Here is a 15,041-nt window from a genome sequence, read left to right on the forward strand (position 1 = left end):
GCAGCGGAACCATGCATCATTTATTTATATTTAGCCTTGCCAAGCCCCCCTTGTTATAACTCTGGGCCCCACCCCCCAGTTTGGGAACCACAAGTCCCGCATTGCCAGACGTTCCTCCACAGCGCTGCAGAGGAGGGTCTGGCTAGTCCACACAGCATTCTGGGATGGGAGAAAAACGTGCTCTGGTTTATTGGCATTTCTTTAAACCAATCCCAATCGTCTTGGGCGGCGCTAAGCGCCGGACGGAGCCACGGTGCCGCTGCAAGTTATTGTGAAATTATGTGAAAATCCCAAATAAACATTGTTATTGAATTGAATCGGAAATCGAATCGGGAGCTTGTGAATCGGAATCCAATTGAATCAGGAAACCAGTGGCCTTTCACCCACGAAATGCGTGTTCCTGAGAGTGTTTTGGTGCCTAATCTTAACTTTCGTCGTGGTAAAACGCTCGTGTTTTGTGGACTTTAACAGTTGAAACGACCGGCAGCTCGCGGTGCTTTGTACCCAGCTCAAAGTCATCTATTTTCGTGTAACTGACCCACCAACTACTGCTGAGACAACGAAGGTCTGTAGCCGGCGTCACGAAGCTCCGTAGCGGCTTAAACAACAACTAGCAACTGCCGCTCGGCGTCATGGAGCTCCTAGCCAGCCGGCGTCACGTGACCAGCCGGCGGTCTCCTAATTTCGTAGGATAACATACGCCTATGGTGTGCATACATTTTCGTACGACATCATACGGACCCGTTCATGAGAACGCGTTGTGCATGGACGTAGGAAAATGAAGACCTGTTTAAAATTATTTAAGACCTAGAACCATCACTTGGGCGAATATAAGACTTTATACGGCCTAACATTTTGATTTGTTAATCCTTTATTTCAGAGTAACAGTGGATAGACAGGAAAGGTGGGAGAGAGATGGGGGATGACACGCAGCAAAGGGCCGCAGGTCAGACTCGAACCCGGGCAGCTGCAAGGACTCAGCTTACATGGGGCGCACGCTCTACTGGGTGACCTAGAGGTCGGCCCGAAATTGGCAAGGTGTTTTTTTACTCCCCTTGATATCGCGATGACGATAAATACAAACAATATATCGTGCCGCCCTAGTCTTAAGTTTTCAACAACAGTTAACCATCCAGGCTGTACTGAACAATCGCTCTTTTACTCCCCCACACATGGTTTCAACCCAGCCTCCCTCTCTTGCTCTGGGGAAGGTTAGAAAATATTGCGGCTGGGAGAAACCAGTGGTGACAAGTGACACTTCCTATAACTCATCCTCCTACTGGAAGACAGTCCGCGAGCAAGTACGAAGCTTTTTCGTGGGGGTATTTACATTATGATGACTACGTTTCTTTAGGTGTCTGCCTGCGTGTGTGTCACAGAGATGTAGACGGAGAAGGGGGAGAGAGAGAGAGAGAGATGGAAGGACGGAGAGGGACGAAACGGCGGAAAAACAGAGAGCAAAAAGAGGATGTAAGCTCATGTGACAGCCCGAGCATCAGTGCATGTTTGTGTGTTCACCCCCGTGCGGGATAAGCTCGGCTGGGTCAGTCCCCCGGGGTGATAGCAGAGTGTGTCAGAATGACTAGAACATTCCTCTTGTTTTTCAAGGCAAATCCCTTTTTCCTCCCTCTCTCTCTCCGTCTCCACCACCCCTTCTTTCTCTCTCTGCATGTCTTAAAAAAACGGAACATAAAAATACCCAAATTTACTTCTCGACAGTAACCACAGCGTAGGCCAATCCGACAGCACTGCACGGTTGTGGAACGTAACGTGGATTATGACATGGCGAGACTCGTCACAGAAACCGACGCAGCAGCTCAAACTGGCTATTTTTAGAGCCAATCTCACGGCCTGGTGAAATATATCAAACTGCCTGGATATCACAACAACTCAGGATGAAGGTGGGCGTTACAAGGCAGGTATACACGCCAAACATAATCCGAAAGAAAAGGACCTCTTCGGGATTAACTAGTGATGTCATATTACAGATGTTTATGTCAGCCCTGAAAGGCGGGTAAAACGATTTACAAAACACATTAATATAAAAATGTGGGCAAGTTTGGGTGGGTTCACAGTCAGCTGCATCCTCGACAACAACACATGCCATCACAACTACACTCTGTGTGTGTGTGTGTGTGTGTGTGCGTGTGTGTGTGTGTGTGTGTGTGTGTGTGTGTGTGTGTGTGTGTGTGTGTGTGTTGACTTAGAGTTTGTGCACAGGGCTCCAGGGAAGGTCACAATAAAGTTGCTTTCAAATGTATTTTTTATAACTTATTTGCATGTTTTTGCATGCTCTTGTTGGAAGGGTGGGAGTGTGTGTGTGTGTGTGTGTGTGTGTGTGTGTGTGTGTGGGGGTGGGGCTACAGAATCACTTCATGTATTCTCTCACACACAGGCTAATAAACCTCCAAGACTGATTCTAAGATGAGCCAAACTGCACACAAAAAATTGCACCAGAGCACATTTTGCAAGTATGTGGAATCTTGGATGGTGTTGTGTTACAAGAGTTTAATGTTTATTTTGGGAGACTGACAGAAAGAAACACATACTAAAAAGCACACAAAAAAGTCAGTAAATTGTTCCTACCTTTTGCCCCTCGCAGGACGAAGCCAAATCCCTCATTCTCCTTTTTCTGGAGCACCACCGTCTTCTCGTCCACCACGCAGTCACTGTTGAGGAGATGCCGAGCAGAGCGACCGTTAGCACAGCCCATCATCCGCAGCATGGCCACGGACGCCCTGCCCGAGTGGAGGTTCATGCTGCTGGAGGAGAGCTAGTCCGGCCAGGGCAGGGCAGGGCAACCCCGACCCCACCCCACCACAACCGCTGCCTCCCCCTCCGCCTCCTCCTCCGCCTCCTCCTCCTCCTCTGGCCGGCCTCTATCTCTATCAAACGGTATGACAGCGGCCCCGACAGCCCGGCGACAGCATCTCCAAACGAGAGACGACCCAAAAAAAAGAAAAAGAAAAAAAAGGGAGACAACGACGAAAGAGAAGCGCCTCCCTCCCCTTCCCTGCAACTCCCTTCCCGCCGCCGACGCAGCTGCAGCCGCGGCCGCCTCTCCTGCGCGGAAACGCGGGGTCGGCAGCGCGGTTACCCCCGCGGAGGTTCCGGGCGGCGGTGTGGGAGTGCTGCGCCGTCGAGGAGAAGCGACATCAGGCTGATGGCGATAGCCGCTGATGGCGATAGCCGCTGATGGCTCATGATGAGGCGGGGAGGAAGGCTGAAGCTCGCCGCCGGGGTGGTGGGGTGGAGGGTGGAGAGAGAGAGAGAGAGAGAGAGAGAGAGAGAGAGAGAGAGAGAGAGAGAGAGAGAGCAGCAGAGTATCGGTGTGAATAGACGTCTAGGTGTGCTGTGTGTGCTCTGCAATGTGCAATCACAGCTACAGAACCGACTGGCTGGTAGGGTGGGTGTGTGTGTGTGTGTGTGTGTGTGTGTGTGTGTGTGTGTGTGTGGAAAAGGGTGATGGCGGGGTGTCACCTTGTCATGGTATTTGTCCAATTTACAGACTTTTTTGATTAGTTAACTGATTGATTGATTACCCCGCTGATGTTTGAGTGTTGTAGCTGTCTGTCCTCTGCCAGTTAAATTCACTGACATGTCTGCTAACTAGAAATTGCATGTCTGAATTTGATTTTGGGCTACAGGGGCAAACATTTTGGTAATCAAATAACCAAAAACCAGCTGATGCACAATGAATGTGGGGTCAACTCGGGGCAGTTGTCAGCTTTGCCTGCCTAAACAAATGTTTAGAGGTAGCGAATAGCCTAACTGATTGATACTCTGCTGAAATCCTCCATGTTTCTTTCCCCATTAAACATCAGGAGTGTCAGCTGTGCAGTCAGCCTGCAACTGCAGCTAGAAATGCATATGACATTACGTCCCATTTCCTCCTTTTAAGGGGAGACACTACAGGCAAAAACATAATTTTGCAATTTTGAGGTTTTGGACTATTTTGCTTCCATAACATGTCTCCTTTCAGACTAGTGGGAGAGAAAAAAAAATCCAACGTACACATTTAGGTGTTTATGTAACTTGTCAGATTTTTTACCGGTAGATCACAGACAGTGAAAGTTAATGGCATTTTATATGAGTCACTTTGCTCCTCTACTGGCTCCCCCCAGGGCTGTGTCCTCTCACACTTACTTTTTTATTCTGTACACAAGCCCTAAATTCAGTTTTTTCAAGCCAAGTATCGCTAAACTTGCACTTCCTCATAGCTGAAGAATAAAATCCGTTTTATGTCTGTGGTACAATCCGAAAGAGACTCGCACCAATAACACGGAAGCTGATTGGCTGCGATAAAAGTGTGTTGTTGTAATACAGCGAAATTATATTTGGAGTAGCGAAAAAAAGAACTACAAGAATAACAAAATAAAAATAAAAGACCATTAGAGGTAGCGTTGCATGGACGTAGGAAAATTAAGACCTGTTTAAAAAATGTAAAGACCTAGAACACAATACTTCAGTTAATTTAAAGTGCTCATATTATGCTCATTTTCAGGTTCATAATTGTATTTAGAGGTTATATCAGAATAGGTTTACATGGTTTAATTTTCAAAAAACACCATATTTTGTTGTACTGCACATTGCTGCAGCTCCTCTTTTCACCCTGTGTGTTGAGCTCTCTGTTTTAGCTACAGAGTGAGACATCTCACTTCTTTTCCATCTTTGTTGGGAGTCGCACATGCTCAGTAGCTAGGTAAGGACTACTAGCCAGTCAGAAGCAGAGTATGAGGGCGTGCCCTGACAGTACCTAGGTAAGGACTACTAGCCAGTCAGGAGCAGAGTATGAGGGCGTGCCCTGACAGTACCTAGGTAAGGACTACTAGCCAGTCAGAAGCAGAGTATGAGGGCGTGCCCTGACAGTACCCTAGGTAAGGACTACTAGCCAGTCAGAAGCAGAGTATGAGGGCGTGCCCTGACAGTACCTAGGTAAGGACTACTAGCCAGTCAGGAGCAGAGTATGAGGGCGTGCCCTGACAGTACCTAGGTAAGGACTACTAGCCAGTCAGAAGCAGAGTATGAGGGCGTGCCATGCTAGCAGCTAGGCGAGCATTATAACCTGTGTTCCAAAGTGACCACGTTTGTCTCTGAAGTAAAGGCTGGACTACAATAGAGCTGTTTGGAGCAGTTTGTGAACAGTGTTTTCTGTTGGAGATGGTAAGTCCCTTTGGGGTGGACTTTGGGCTTTTTCACTTTGTAAACCTATAACATGAACAAAAAAGATATATAACACAGTAAAGGTAAGGGAAAAAGCCAAAAAGCATAATATTAGCTCTTTAAAGGTGCCCTGCCACATGTATTTCATCACTTTGTGGTAATGTCTGAAGTTCTACCAAGGACTCTGTAACACTAAATGCCTTGGTTACCTTGTTTCAAGCCATTCTAGCGTGGTATAGAAAGCCTGCAGGAAGGCTCAGCTCAATTTTGCCAATTCTCATTAATATTCAACGAGCTAAGCTGCTTGACTCTGATTGGCTAACAGCTAGCCAATGAGAGCCTGGCTATCAGCATCCTTTACCCAGCACAACTGGACGAGCTCATGAATAGTAATGAGCTGAGTCAACACCACGTCAGACTGACCAGCTTTTGGAATTGGCCTGATTTCTCCACTTATTTCTTTTCAGTGGCTAGAGCTGACAGAGGAGGTAGCAGTTCATTTTCACATTCACCACATAACACAAACACATATGGACCTAACATATTAAAAAAAAATACAAATAAAAACGGTTTTGTGTGGCAGGGCACCTTTTAAGACTTTTTAAGGCATTAAACATTTAGATTTGTAAATTTTAGACTTAGATATGATTATTGATTTTAGAAAGCATGCTCCCACCCATGACCCTACAATAATCAATGGCCAGCTTGTGGAGTGTAAGTTATTGACTGAAATTAAACTTTAGTGAGAATTGCGAGGCAGTCTGCAAAAGGGTAGCGTTTGTCTTGCCATAGAAAATTGTCCCATTTCTACATTGATGTAACCATGTTGACCCTTTTCTATTGAGCCTTTATTGAATCTGTGTTGTCTTTTTCCCTTGTGTCTTGGTTCGGGAGCCTGTCCCTGCAGGACAAAAACTCACTCAACCGAATCATAAAGTGGGCTAGTAGTAGGCAGATTGGTGAGTCTCAACTCAACATGTCAGTGGTTGACTCCACACAGCTAGGCCAACGCAATTTCTTTGGATTGTTCCCATCCTTAAATGGTGAGTTCCAGCTTTTCCGCTCTGGCCGCCATAAAATTGGAACGAGCGGTGCACCTCATCTAAAGCTCATCTATTCAAGCTCTTCAGGCTCTTGACGGAAAGTATTTTACCCCATGTACCTGTAGTGTCTTCAAAATGTCACAATTTCACAATCCATATCTTTAAAGGTTTTGTTCTCAGACTCTGAGCCAGAAATCTCTACTTCAGCAGCACTTACACACACCACTTTTATTCCTATCTGAAGCTTTTCACACAGGGCTTTGTTCACATAACATTAACAGACTGATTTATACAACATTGTATTCCTAAAAACATGGAAAAAATGAATTTCTTTATGGCTATCGGCAGTATTTTCTGATTTATGGAGTGATAAAAAGAGATATCCGAAATCCCCTCTGTAATAACCTTTGACTCTAATATGTCGACAAAATGAAACAAGAATTTTGAACCTGGCTTGATCCAATGTTCACATTTCTGTTCCGGAAATGTTTGCAAATTAGCACATATTTAAAGCTATAGTGCGTTGATACCGGACTATCCGACCAAACACCCCAGGGTTCATTTTAAACAGACCAAACAAGGTAGGTGTGAAAGCAACCTAAGTGGCCACCAGCCTTAGGTTAACAGGCTCCAGGCCCCCCCCACCCGGCTCCCTCCTAAGCCCCAGTAATAGGCTCCAAGCCTGGGAGTTGAGCTCACACTGCTGTTGTTGCTGCTGCTGCTGCAGTTGTGTATATGAGGAATCCTCCATATGGTGAAGCTCTACTACGAGAGAAAGATTACTCCAAAATGAAAGGGAACCTCTTAAAGTTTGACTCAGCAATAAGATGTCTAATCTGACATCTTCGCCTTGGCTCAGAATATGTTAACCAGGGACATAGGTTTTCACCCGCCGATCTTCGTTTTCCGGAATACACATAAAATGGTACGTTCCATCTCTCATTTCCTGCAGTAATCATGGCCGGGCCATCGTGTGGTAAGACTGATCAGAGTCGTGAAGCAGAGCTGAGAAGAGGAGAGGTGCGACTTAAAGGCCGAATTTGCTCCTCCAGCCTGAGGTGTTGGCTGTAAGGGTGCATCATTCAGTTTATATTAGGTGCAAAGATTACACTGAATAGACACGTGGGATGAGAGAGAGAGAAAAAGACAGAGAGAGGGGAGAATAAAGGAGAGAGAGAGAGGTGCGACAGCCATCCTAGCAACAGTTCCCTTAGCAACGCAATCTGTCTAGAGAGGAAGAAGGCCCGCACTGCTGATACACTGAAGGTTATCTCCCAGCATTCCCTTACAAACACACTCACACATGCGCACACACACACACACACGTACACACACCCTCTGGCCCAAAGTGGGCAGCCACTGGTAATCACACCTTGATCTCCCAAATCTGACATGGTGGCAGCTTCAATAGGTCAGCGTGCCGCAGCGTGCACAAATGGGCCTGACAGTTTATCGAAGGTGTCATCTTGTTCAACAAGTGATGAGAGGGGAGGGGGACAACAGGCTGAGGCTGCTTTGTCAAAACAAAGCGGAGCGTGCGCGATGTGGGACATGCTGTTCGACAGGCTGTATGGGATGAAGTGCAAGCTCACCCCAGGGAGCACGCTGCCTCAATCTGGGCTCCACCGTGGGAAGCCGCAATGTATTTATAGACTCGAGGAGAGGTTTCTGTATGCAATGCAATGCAATGGTCGATTGTTTGTCAGACATTCCAAGCTGCGCTCACCCCCAACTTGTCAAAAACTGGCGCTTGGTCAGTGGCCCTCAAGGTCAGATACCGACGCACAGGGCATCCTTTGGTGTCTGTATGGAATGCATCGGGCAGAGCAGCAGCTCGACAGCGGTGCGGTAAGATAACATAGTATAAAGAGCGACAATGGTATGGAGTACTAGGCCCATTGTTGTGGATGGGTCAAACAACGTACCTTGAGGTACGCACAGCCCTTTCAGGTGAACTTGCATACCCCTTAATCAATTCCCAATGTATGTTCCAAATGTAACAATGTTCATTATCTAAAAGTGGATATTGTTAATCATTTCATAAACTGGGGGGTAATTTAAGGTTGGTTTGATCAGCAATCATTCTACTACTAGGTTTCTAGGCTACTACTTGGAGTGAAGCTGAATGTTTCAACCTATTTATCCATTACTTAGCTAACTATTTCAACAGTTAGCTAACTATTTAAAAAGTTGGCTAACTATTTCAACCGTTGGCTAACTATTTTAACCTTTAATTAACTAATTCAGTTTTTAGCTATTTAAACCGTTTCTTCATTACCTTTAGCTAATAATGCGAACTGTTTAGTCATCACTTTTAGCTAGTTATTTTTGCCATTTATTCATTACTTTTAGCTAATCTTCTGTGCTGGCTTGCTAACGTTGCATAACTGCAACATGTGGCGTTCCTGTGTTACAGTTGACTTAATGTTGATATGTGGATATAGTCATCCAATCAAATCATATTTTCTATTTTTTAAATTAGTTGAGCTACTCTACAATCTTTCCACGTACCCCCTGGCAACTGCAAAAGAACCACATGGGGTACAAGTACCCCTGTTTTGGAAACACTGACTTAAACATACATTTTCAACCCCATACACGATCTTTTCATAACCCTAACTAAGTGGTTTTACCCTGCCTGTTGAAAAATGATGCCAAGGTGTCCTGACCAAGTGTCAGTATTTGACGAATTGGAAGTGAGAATATGTTGGACATTCATCTCCTGCTGTGGTTAGACAATCACCAAGCTCTTATGCTGCATGACTGATGGCTGGTGGAGTAAATGATGCATGATAAATCAGTCATTGTGGGCTTCTAACCTCTCAATGGCATGCTTTGAATGCAACAGAGTACTCTCAGTCACCGGCTCCTTCCTCCGCCTGCTTTCATTTGTACCGTGTGACTCTACAAAGAGTCCTCGGGCACCAGCATCATCAGCATTTTATCTTAGACAGCAGAGAGCTGATGCATCATGTACGAAAATCCACATCTGGCTTTCTTCCCTCTCCATCTCAGCCCGCTGCAGCCTCAGTCAGCAAGGAGGGATTGTCTGTCCACAAGTCAGATTTGAAGAGTAATGCAAAAGAAGAGAGCTCTTGAACACCATCTCAGTGCAAAAACTTTGAATTGTCAAGTCAAGGTTTTAGTCTTACATCATCAGGTCATGCAGCGTTGAAGAGTCAGCAACAAACACATTGTAACATTTTACAGCAACATATTGCCACCATGAAAACAAACTGCTCTATTTCTTTTGTATTAAAGGGTAACCAGTATTTTTCACACCTGGACCCTATTTTCCCATGTTTTTTGTGTCTAAGTAACTGATGGGAACAACAATCTTTGAAATTGGTCCAGTATTAAGCACGACTGCTGCAGTCTGCAGCGGCTAAACAAGCTGCAATGTAACATTAATGGGCAATGGCGCACCTTCAATTTAGGTCCACTAAAAGTGATGTTTTTGCCACTGGTTCAGATTATTATTCTAAGTGTCTGACAACATTATGGAAAGGATCCCTACACAGATAGACCGTTTTGTTAAAGAGTAAGATCTTTTTTGTTTAACAGGAAACATCCCTGAAATCGCTATCGCCAAACCCACCAGTATTTACATTGTACAGTGAAACTATTAATACACAATGTATTGTATTATAACAGCCAGTTGTGTAGCGAGAATGGTACATAGCTCTGACTACTGTAAAAGTCAAGTTGTGTGAACTTAGCTTTAGGGAGCAAAAAATGTAAATGGTCAAAATCCAGGTTAAAGTTTCATTTCCAGCTGAGATTTCCCATGGATCTCTAAATTCACATGGGCCTTTAGTCTAATACACCCCAATTCACATTTGGCCAACCAGCCTCCATCACTGCACTGGGGTAGGAATGGATGGTAGGGTTCACCTTGACCCATATTGGACACTTACTGGGAGAAAAACAACCTTCCAGCATGTTCAGAGTCCTGCCAGAAGAAATCCAGGAGAGTAATGAAATGTCACACTGTCCTTCGTAGTCTTATTACCACACATACCGGTATTTTCATATATTATATATTATATGGGCCTGACATTTTCTCTTGCAGTGTACAGAGAGCAGAGTAGTAATTTAATAGTGTCCCCTACAGTTGTTTACTGTAAATCTTCTCCCCCCCCCCTGTTTGGTAGATTTATATGGAAGAGGATTAGGACCACATGTGAAAAATTTATTTGAGTTCTGAGTTTAAAGTCAGAATTATGAGAGAAAAGTCAGAATTCAGGCTACATTTACATTGCTATGTTTTGGTTAAAAAACAAATATCTTTTGCTACGTTCACACCTCTCATTCCCCCTGCTCTGGTGTTTCTCCCTCTCATTCCCCCTGCTCTGGCGTTTCCCCCTCTCATTCCCCCTGCTCTGGCGTTTCCCCCCTCTCATTCCCCCTGCTCTGGCGTTTCCCCCTCTCATTCCTCCTGCTCTGGCGTTTCCCCCTCTCATTCCCCCTGCTCTGGTGTTTCCCCCTCTCATTCCCCCTGCTCTGGTGTTTCCCCCTCTCATTCCCCCTGCTCTGGTGTTTCCCCCTCTCATTCCCCCTGCTCTGGTGTTTCCCCCTCTCATTCCCCCTGCTCTGGCGTTTCCCCCTCTCATTCCCCCTGCTCTGGGGTTTCAGAGCCCCTAAACCGGAGACATTTGGAAACACTTCCGACCCGTTTTGGTTTGGAATCTGCGGGGTTGTGTTGCAGTCTCAACGGACGCAAACGGAGACCTTTGGCACCACTGACGCCGACGTTTCTCCGCCCGATTGGGTCATGACGTCTTGTTCTCTGAGACTAAGCTACTAACGTTACCATGGCCACTACCAGCAACGGGCGGAGTATACTCCTGTTTACCCCGGCACGTGTATGCAGTCATGGCTGCAACACGTCAGTTGCAGCCATAACAACAAGTCAGTGGGGGAAGTATTCTGATCATTTACCATTTCACCTAAATAAAATAACCAAAATGTAGGCCCGCCCTACTCTGCTCCTCACCTAGCTACTGCTCATGTGCGATAGAAGTGCGACAGAGAGCTCTAGACACAGGGTGAGAAGAGGAGATGCAGCAATGTGCAGTACGACTAAAATATGGTGTTTTTGAAAATCAAACCATGTAAACCTATTCTGGTACAACCTCTAAATACAATTATGAACCTGAAAATGAGAATAATATGAGCTATTTAAGAAAACTGTAGTCCTATAAGTGCAATTCCTGCTCTGCAAACGGCTGCATGCCTGATGATGCTGAGCAGGAGACTATGGTGTGAACAGCCCAGAGCTCATTCATATTCCTGTTGCTGCAAGGACATTCAGCTCACCTGTGTGGGATTGATTCTTGTAAATCGGATTTGTTCACAATGGAGAATATACAAGCGCAATGTATCTCACACACACACACAAACACACACAGAGTGTCAGATAGTTGTGATAGCATGTGTTGTTGTCGATGCAGCTGACTCTAAACCCACAGATACACACACACACACACACACACACACACACACACACACACACACACACACACACACACACACACACACACACACACACACACACACACACACACACACACACACACACACACACACACACACACACACACACACACACACACACACACACACACACACACACACACACACACACACACACACACATACACACACACACACACACACACACACACAGACACATCCATCTTTGTTTCTGATGAAGCTTGTATTGAAGTGGATGTGACAGAAGATTCAAGCAGAATATCTCAAGAGCAGAAGACAGTGAAGGTACCATTAGACAGGACTTTTCACTTAGCTGAAAGCACAGGATTGTATCTTATAGGGTAATTTCTGTATTTTTCAACCTGGACCCTATTTTCCCATGCATTGGTGTCTAAGTGACTGATGTGAACAAGAATCTTTGGTCAATTTCCATCCACTAAAACTTCTGTTTTAGTGTCTGACAGCATTATGGGAAGGATCCCTACAGAGATAGAACTTTATGTTAAAGAGTAAAATCCTTTTTGATGAACCAGAAACAGCCCCAAAATCGCTAACCCCAAACTCACCAGACTCCATGTAAATAAACAATACTTTTAGCGTGTATGAAGCCAGCATATTTCTACATGTAAATGGGTGAATTACGGGTTTATTTCAACCAAACCAGAGTGGTGATTGTTGGAACAGTGGAAAGATGAACCTTTGAGGCTTGTGAGTTTTATTTTTTCTATGTAGACTTTGAATGAACTGTGTTATACAATGATAAAATTACTGTTTATTTAAATGGGAGTCTGGTGGAGTTTGGTGATGGTGATTTCGGGGCTGTTTCATGTTAAACAAAAAGGATCTTACTCTTTAACTAAAAGGTCTATCTCTGTAGGGATCCTTTCATAATGTTGTCAGACTCTTAGAATAATAATCTGAGCCTGTCAGCGGCAAACAGCACTTTAGTGGATGTAAATTGAAGGTGCACAATTGCCCATTAACGTTACATTGCAGCTTGTATCTCGCTTAATAATGGGCCAGTTTCGAAGATTGTTTTTCCCATCAGTCACTTAGACACAAAAAAATGGGAAAATAGGGTCCAGGTTAAAAAAAAACGAAGTTACCCTTTTACCTCTTTTCCTACTACGGCTTTCCCTTTTTTTCACTCAAGAACAAAGGAAAGGTTTCCACCCAAAGCTGACTGACGAGTAAAAACCAAACAGCTCGATATGTAAAGCCAAATAGTAGATTAGTATGTCGATTTCATATTAGGACTATAAACAACCTCCTGATATTAATAGAAAATCCTTTAATGAAGCAAAATCGTTAAAGAATGCTGTCTTGAATTTATGATATTTGTGTGATTTATGTACCCTGGAAATCCAGAGTTCTCGCGAGAGCACAATTTGAATTTGCTCAGCGAGTCACTCTGGCATTGAGTATTGATGCTCATTAACTATGCCCTTGTAGCCGAGCTGCACCAATCACATCGGTGTATCTGATAGAGGCGAGCTAAACAGATGACGCAATGTGACATCATGATTTTGCGTAAACATAGCTCAAAATGCGTACAGATAACACGCCACTTGGCTTTAGGAAAGTGGCATTTTATCTGTACGCATTTTGAGCTATCCGCGTGTATGTCTACGCTGTATAGCGTAAACATACACGCCACTTTCTAAAGCCACATGACGTGTTATCGCGAGGCTACGTGTTATCGCGAGGCTACGGTTGGTTTTAACCGGTTGGGTTTAGGAAAAGAAAAACGTGGTAAGGAAACATCACACGCGGGACGCAATCCCGGTCTCCTGGGTGAAAGTCCTGTGTTTGACCAATCCTCCACCCCGACCAACCTCCCTATGCAGATTTTCGCCCTTTCATACTACTCGCTACGGCGTCAATTCACACGCAATCGCAAGGTAATGTAAGTCAATGGAAGCCAAACGGCGTTGATAAACACGCTGAAAAGCGAGTGTGCGTCTTCATAACACGCCAATAACGCCATACCAATCATACCTATTATACATACGCCACTTCATGAGAACAGTCTGGATGACGACAGTTTAATCTACCAGTTAGCTCCCCTGGTAGCTAAGCGTCTGGGGCTCTGGATACATCACCCTGTGTATTGTTGTGATTGGTCGTAGTGTTATCCAATTGCGTGCAGTGAGATTTTCAAATGCATGCCCTCGAGTTGGGCCATTTTCATTACTCAATGCCAGATCCTTAATCTTTCGGATTTGGGTCTTGATTTCCAGGCTATGATTTATGTACATGATTTGAAACCAAGCATCTGTGCGAGGCCTTACCTTGAGGCGTCGAAGCTGTCGTAGGAGCCCACCGTGTAGTGTCTGAAGAGCTTCCGTCTGTCAGCGCGGTCTGCTCGGGAATCTGCCAAAACACAGCAGAGGGAGATCAATATTCACATCCCATTTGTAAGCAATAACAGCAGTTTCCAAATCAATCGCTCCGAGGGTAGCCGTCCTGTGGACAGTTAAACTGTTAGCCCTTGACAAACAGCACTTTAAAAATAACGCTGCTGCACATGAGACCGTGCTGCCTCTTCAGGATCCAATACAATAACACCTCTGGACATTTCAACCTTTGTCGTGTTAAACAGTGTCTCTTTAGGAGAATTATTCCTAAAAGAGAAGTCACACCTGTCCTCACACTGTCTCTCTGTACAGTTTGATGAATACATGCAAATACAACCCTTAGAGCTGAAAGCGCTATAACAAAGTCACACTACTTCCGACAGGAAAGAATCCTAATTCTCACAGTCACACAAGAGGACCTCAGGTGAAGCTAGTTTAATTTTACATTGCTACGTTTTGGTTTAAAAACAAATATCTTTTGCTATGTTTCCCCCTCTCATTCCCCCTGCTCTGGCGTTTCCCCCTCTCATTCCCCCTGCTCTGGCGTTTCCCCCTCTCATTCCCCCTGATCTGGCGTTTCCCCCTCTCATTCCCCCTGCTCTGGCGTTTCCCCCTCTCATTCCTCCTGCTCTGGTGTTTCCCCCTCTCATTCCCCCCTGCTCTGGTGTTTCCCTCTCATTCCCCCTGCTCATGCTTCCCCCTCTCATTCCCCCTGATCTGGCGTTTCCCCCTCTCATTCCCCCTGATCTGGCGTTTCCCCCTCTCATTCCCCCTGATCTGGCGTTTCCCCCTCTCATTCCCCCTGCTCTGGTGTTTCCCCCTCTCATTCCCCCTGCTCAGGCGTTTCCCCTCTCATTTCCCCCTGCTCAGGCGTTTCCCCCTCTCATTCCCCCTGCTCTGGCGTTTCCCCCTCTCATTCCCCCTGCTCTGGTGTTTCCCCCTCTCATTCCCCCTGCTCTGGCGTTTCCCCCTCTCATTCCCC

The 15,041-nt window shown here is 45.4% G+C and overlaps 1 protein-coding gene across 1 annotated transcript in view; it reads right to left on the reverse strand.

Annotated features, from left to right (window-relative positions):
- The window catches only part of shank2a (SH3 and multiple ankyrin repeat domains 2a), a 295,254-nt gene that overhangs the window by 67,728 nt on the left and 212,485 nt on the right, over positions 1-15,041 (reverse strand). Inside the window, exons 14-15 of the mRNA XM_078255689.1 lie at positions 13,994-14,075; positions 2,587-2,669 (exon numbers count right to left, since the gene is read on the reverse strand). Of these exons, the coding sequence (XP_078111815.1) occupies positions 2,587-2,669; positions 13,994-14,075 (165 nt within the window). The remainder of the gene's footprint in view (positions 1-2,586; positions 2,670-13,993; positions 14,076-15,041) is intronic.

Source organism: Sander vitreus, chromosome 1 (genome assembly GCF_031162955.1).
Source record: "Sander vitreus isolate 19-12246 chromosome 1, sanVit1, whole genome shotgun sequence".
Lineage (NCBI taxonomy): Eukaryota > Metazoa > Chordata > Actinopteri > Perciformes > Percidae > Sander > Sander vitreus.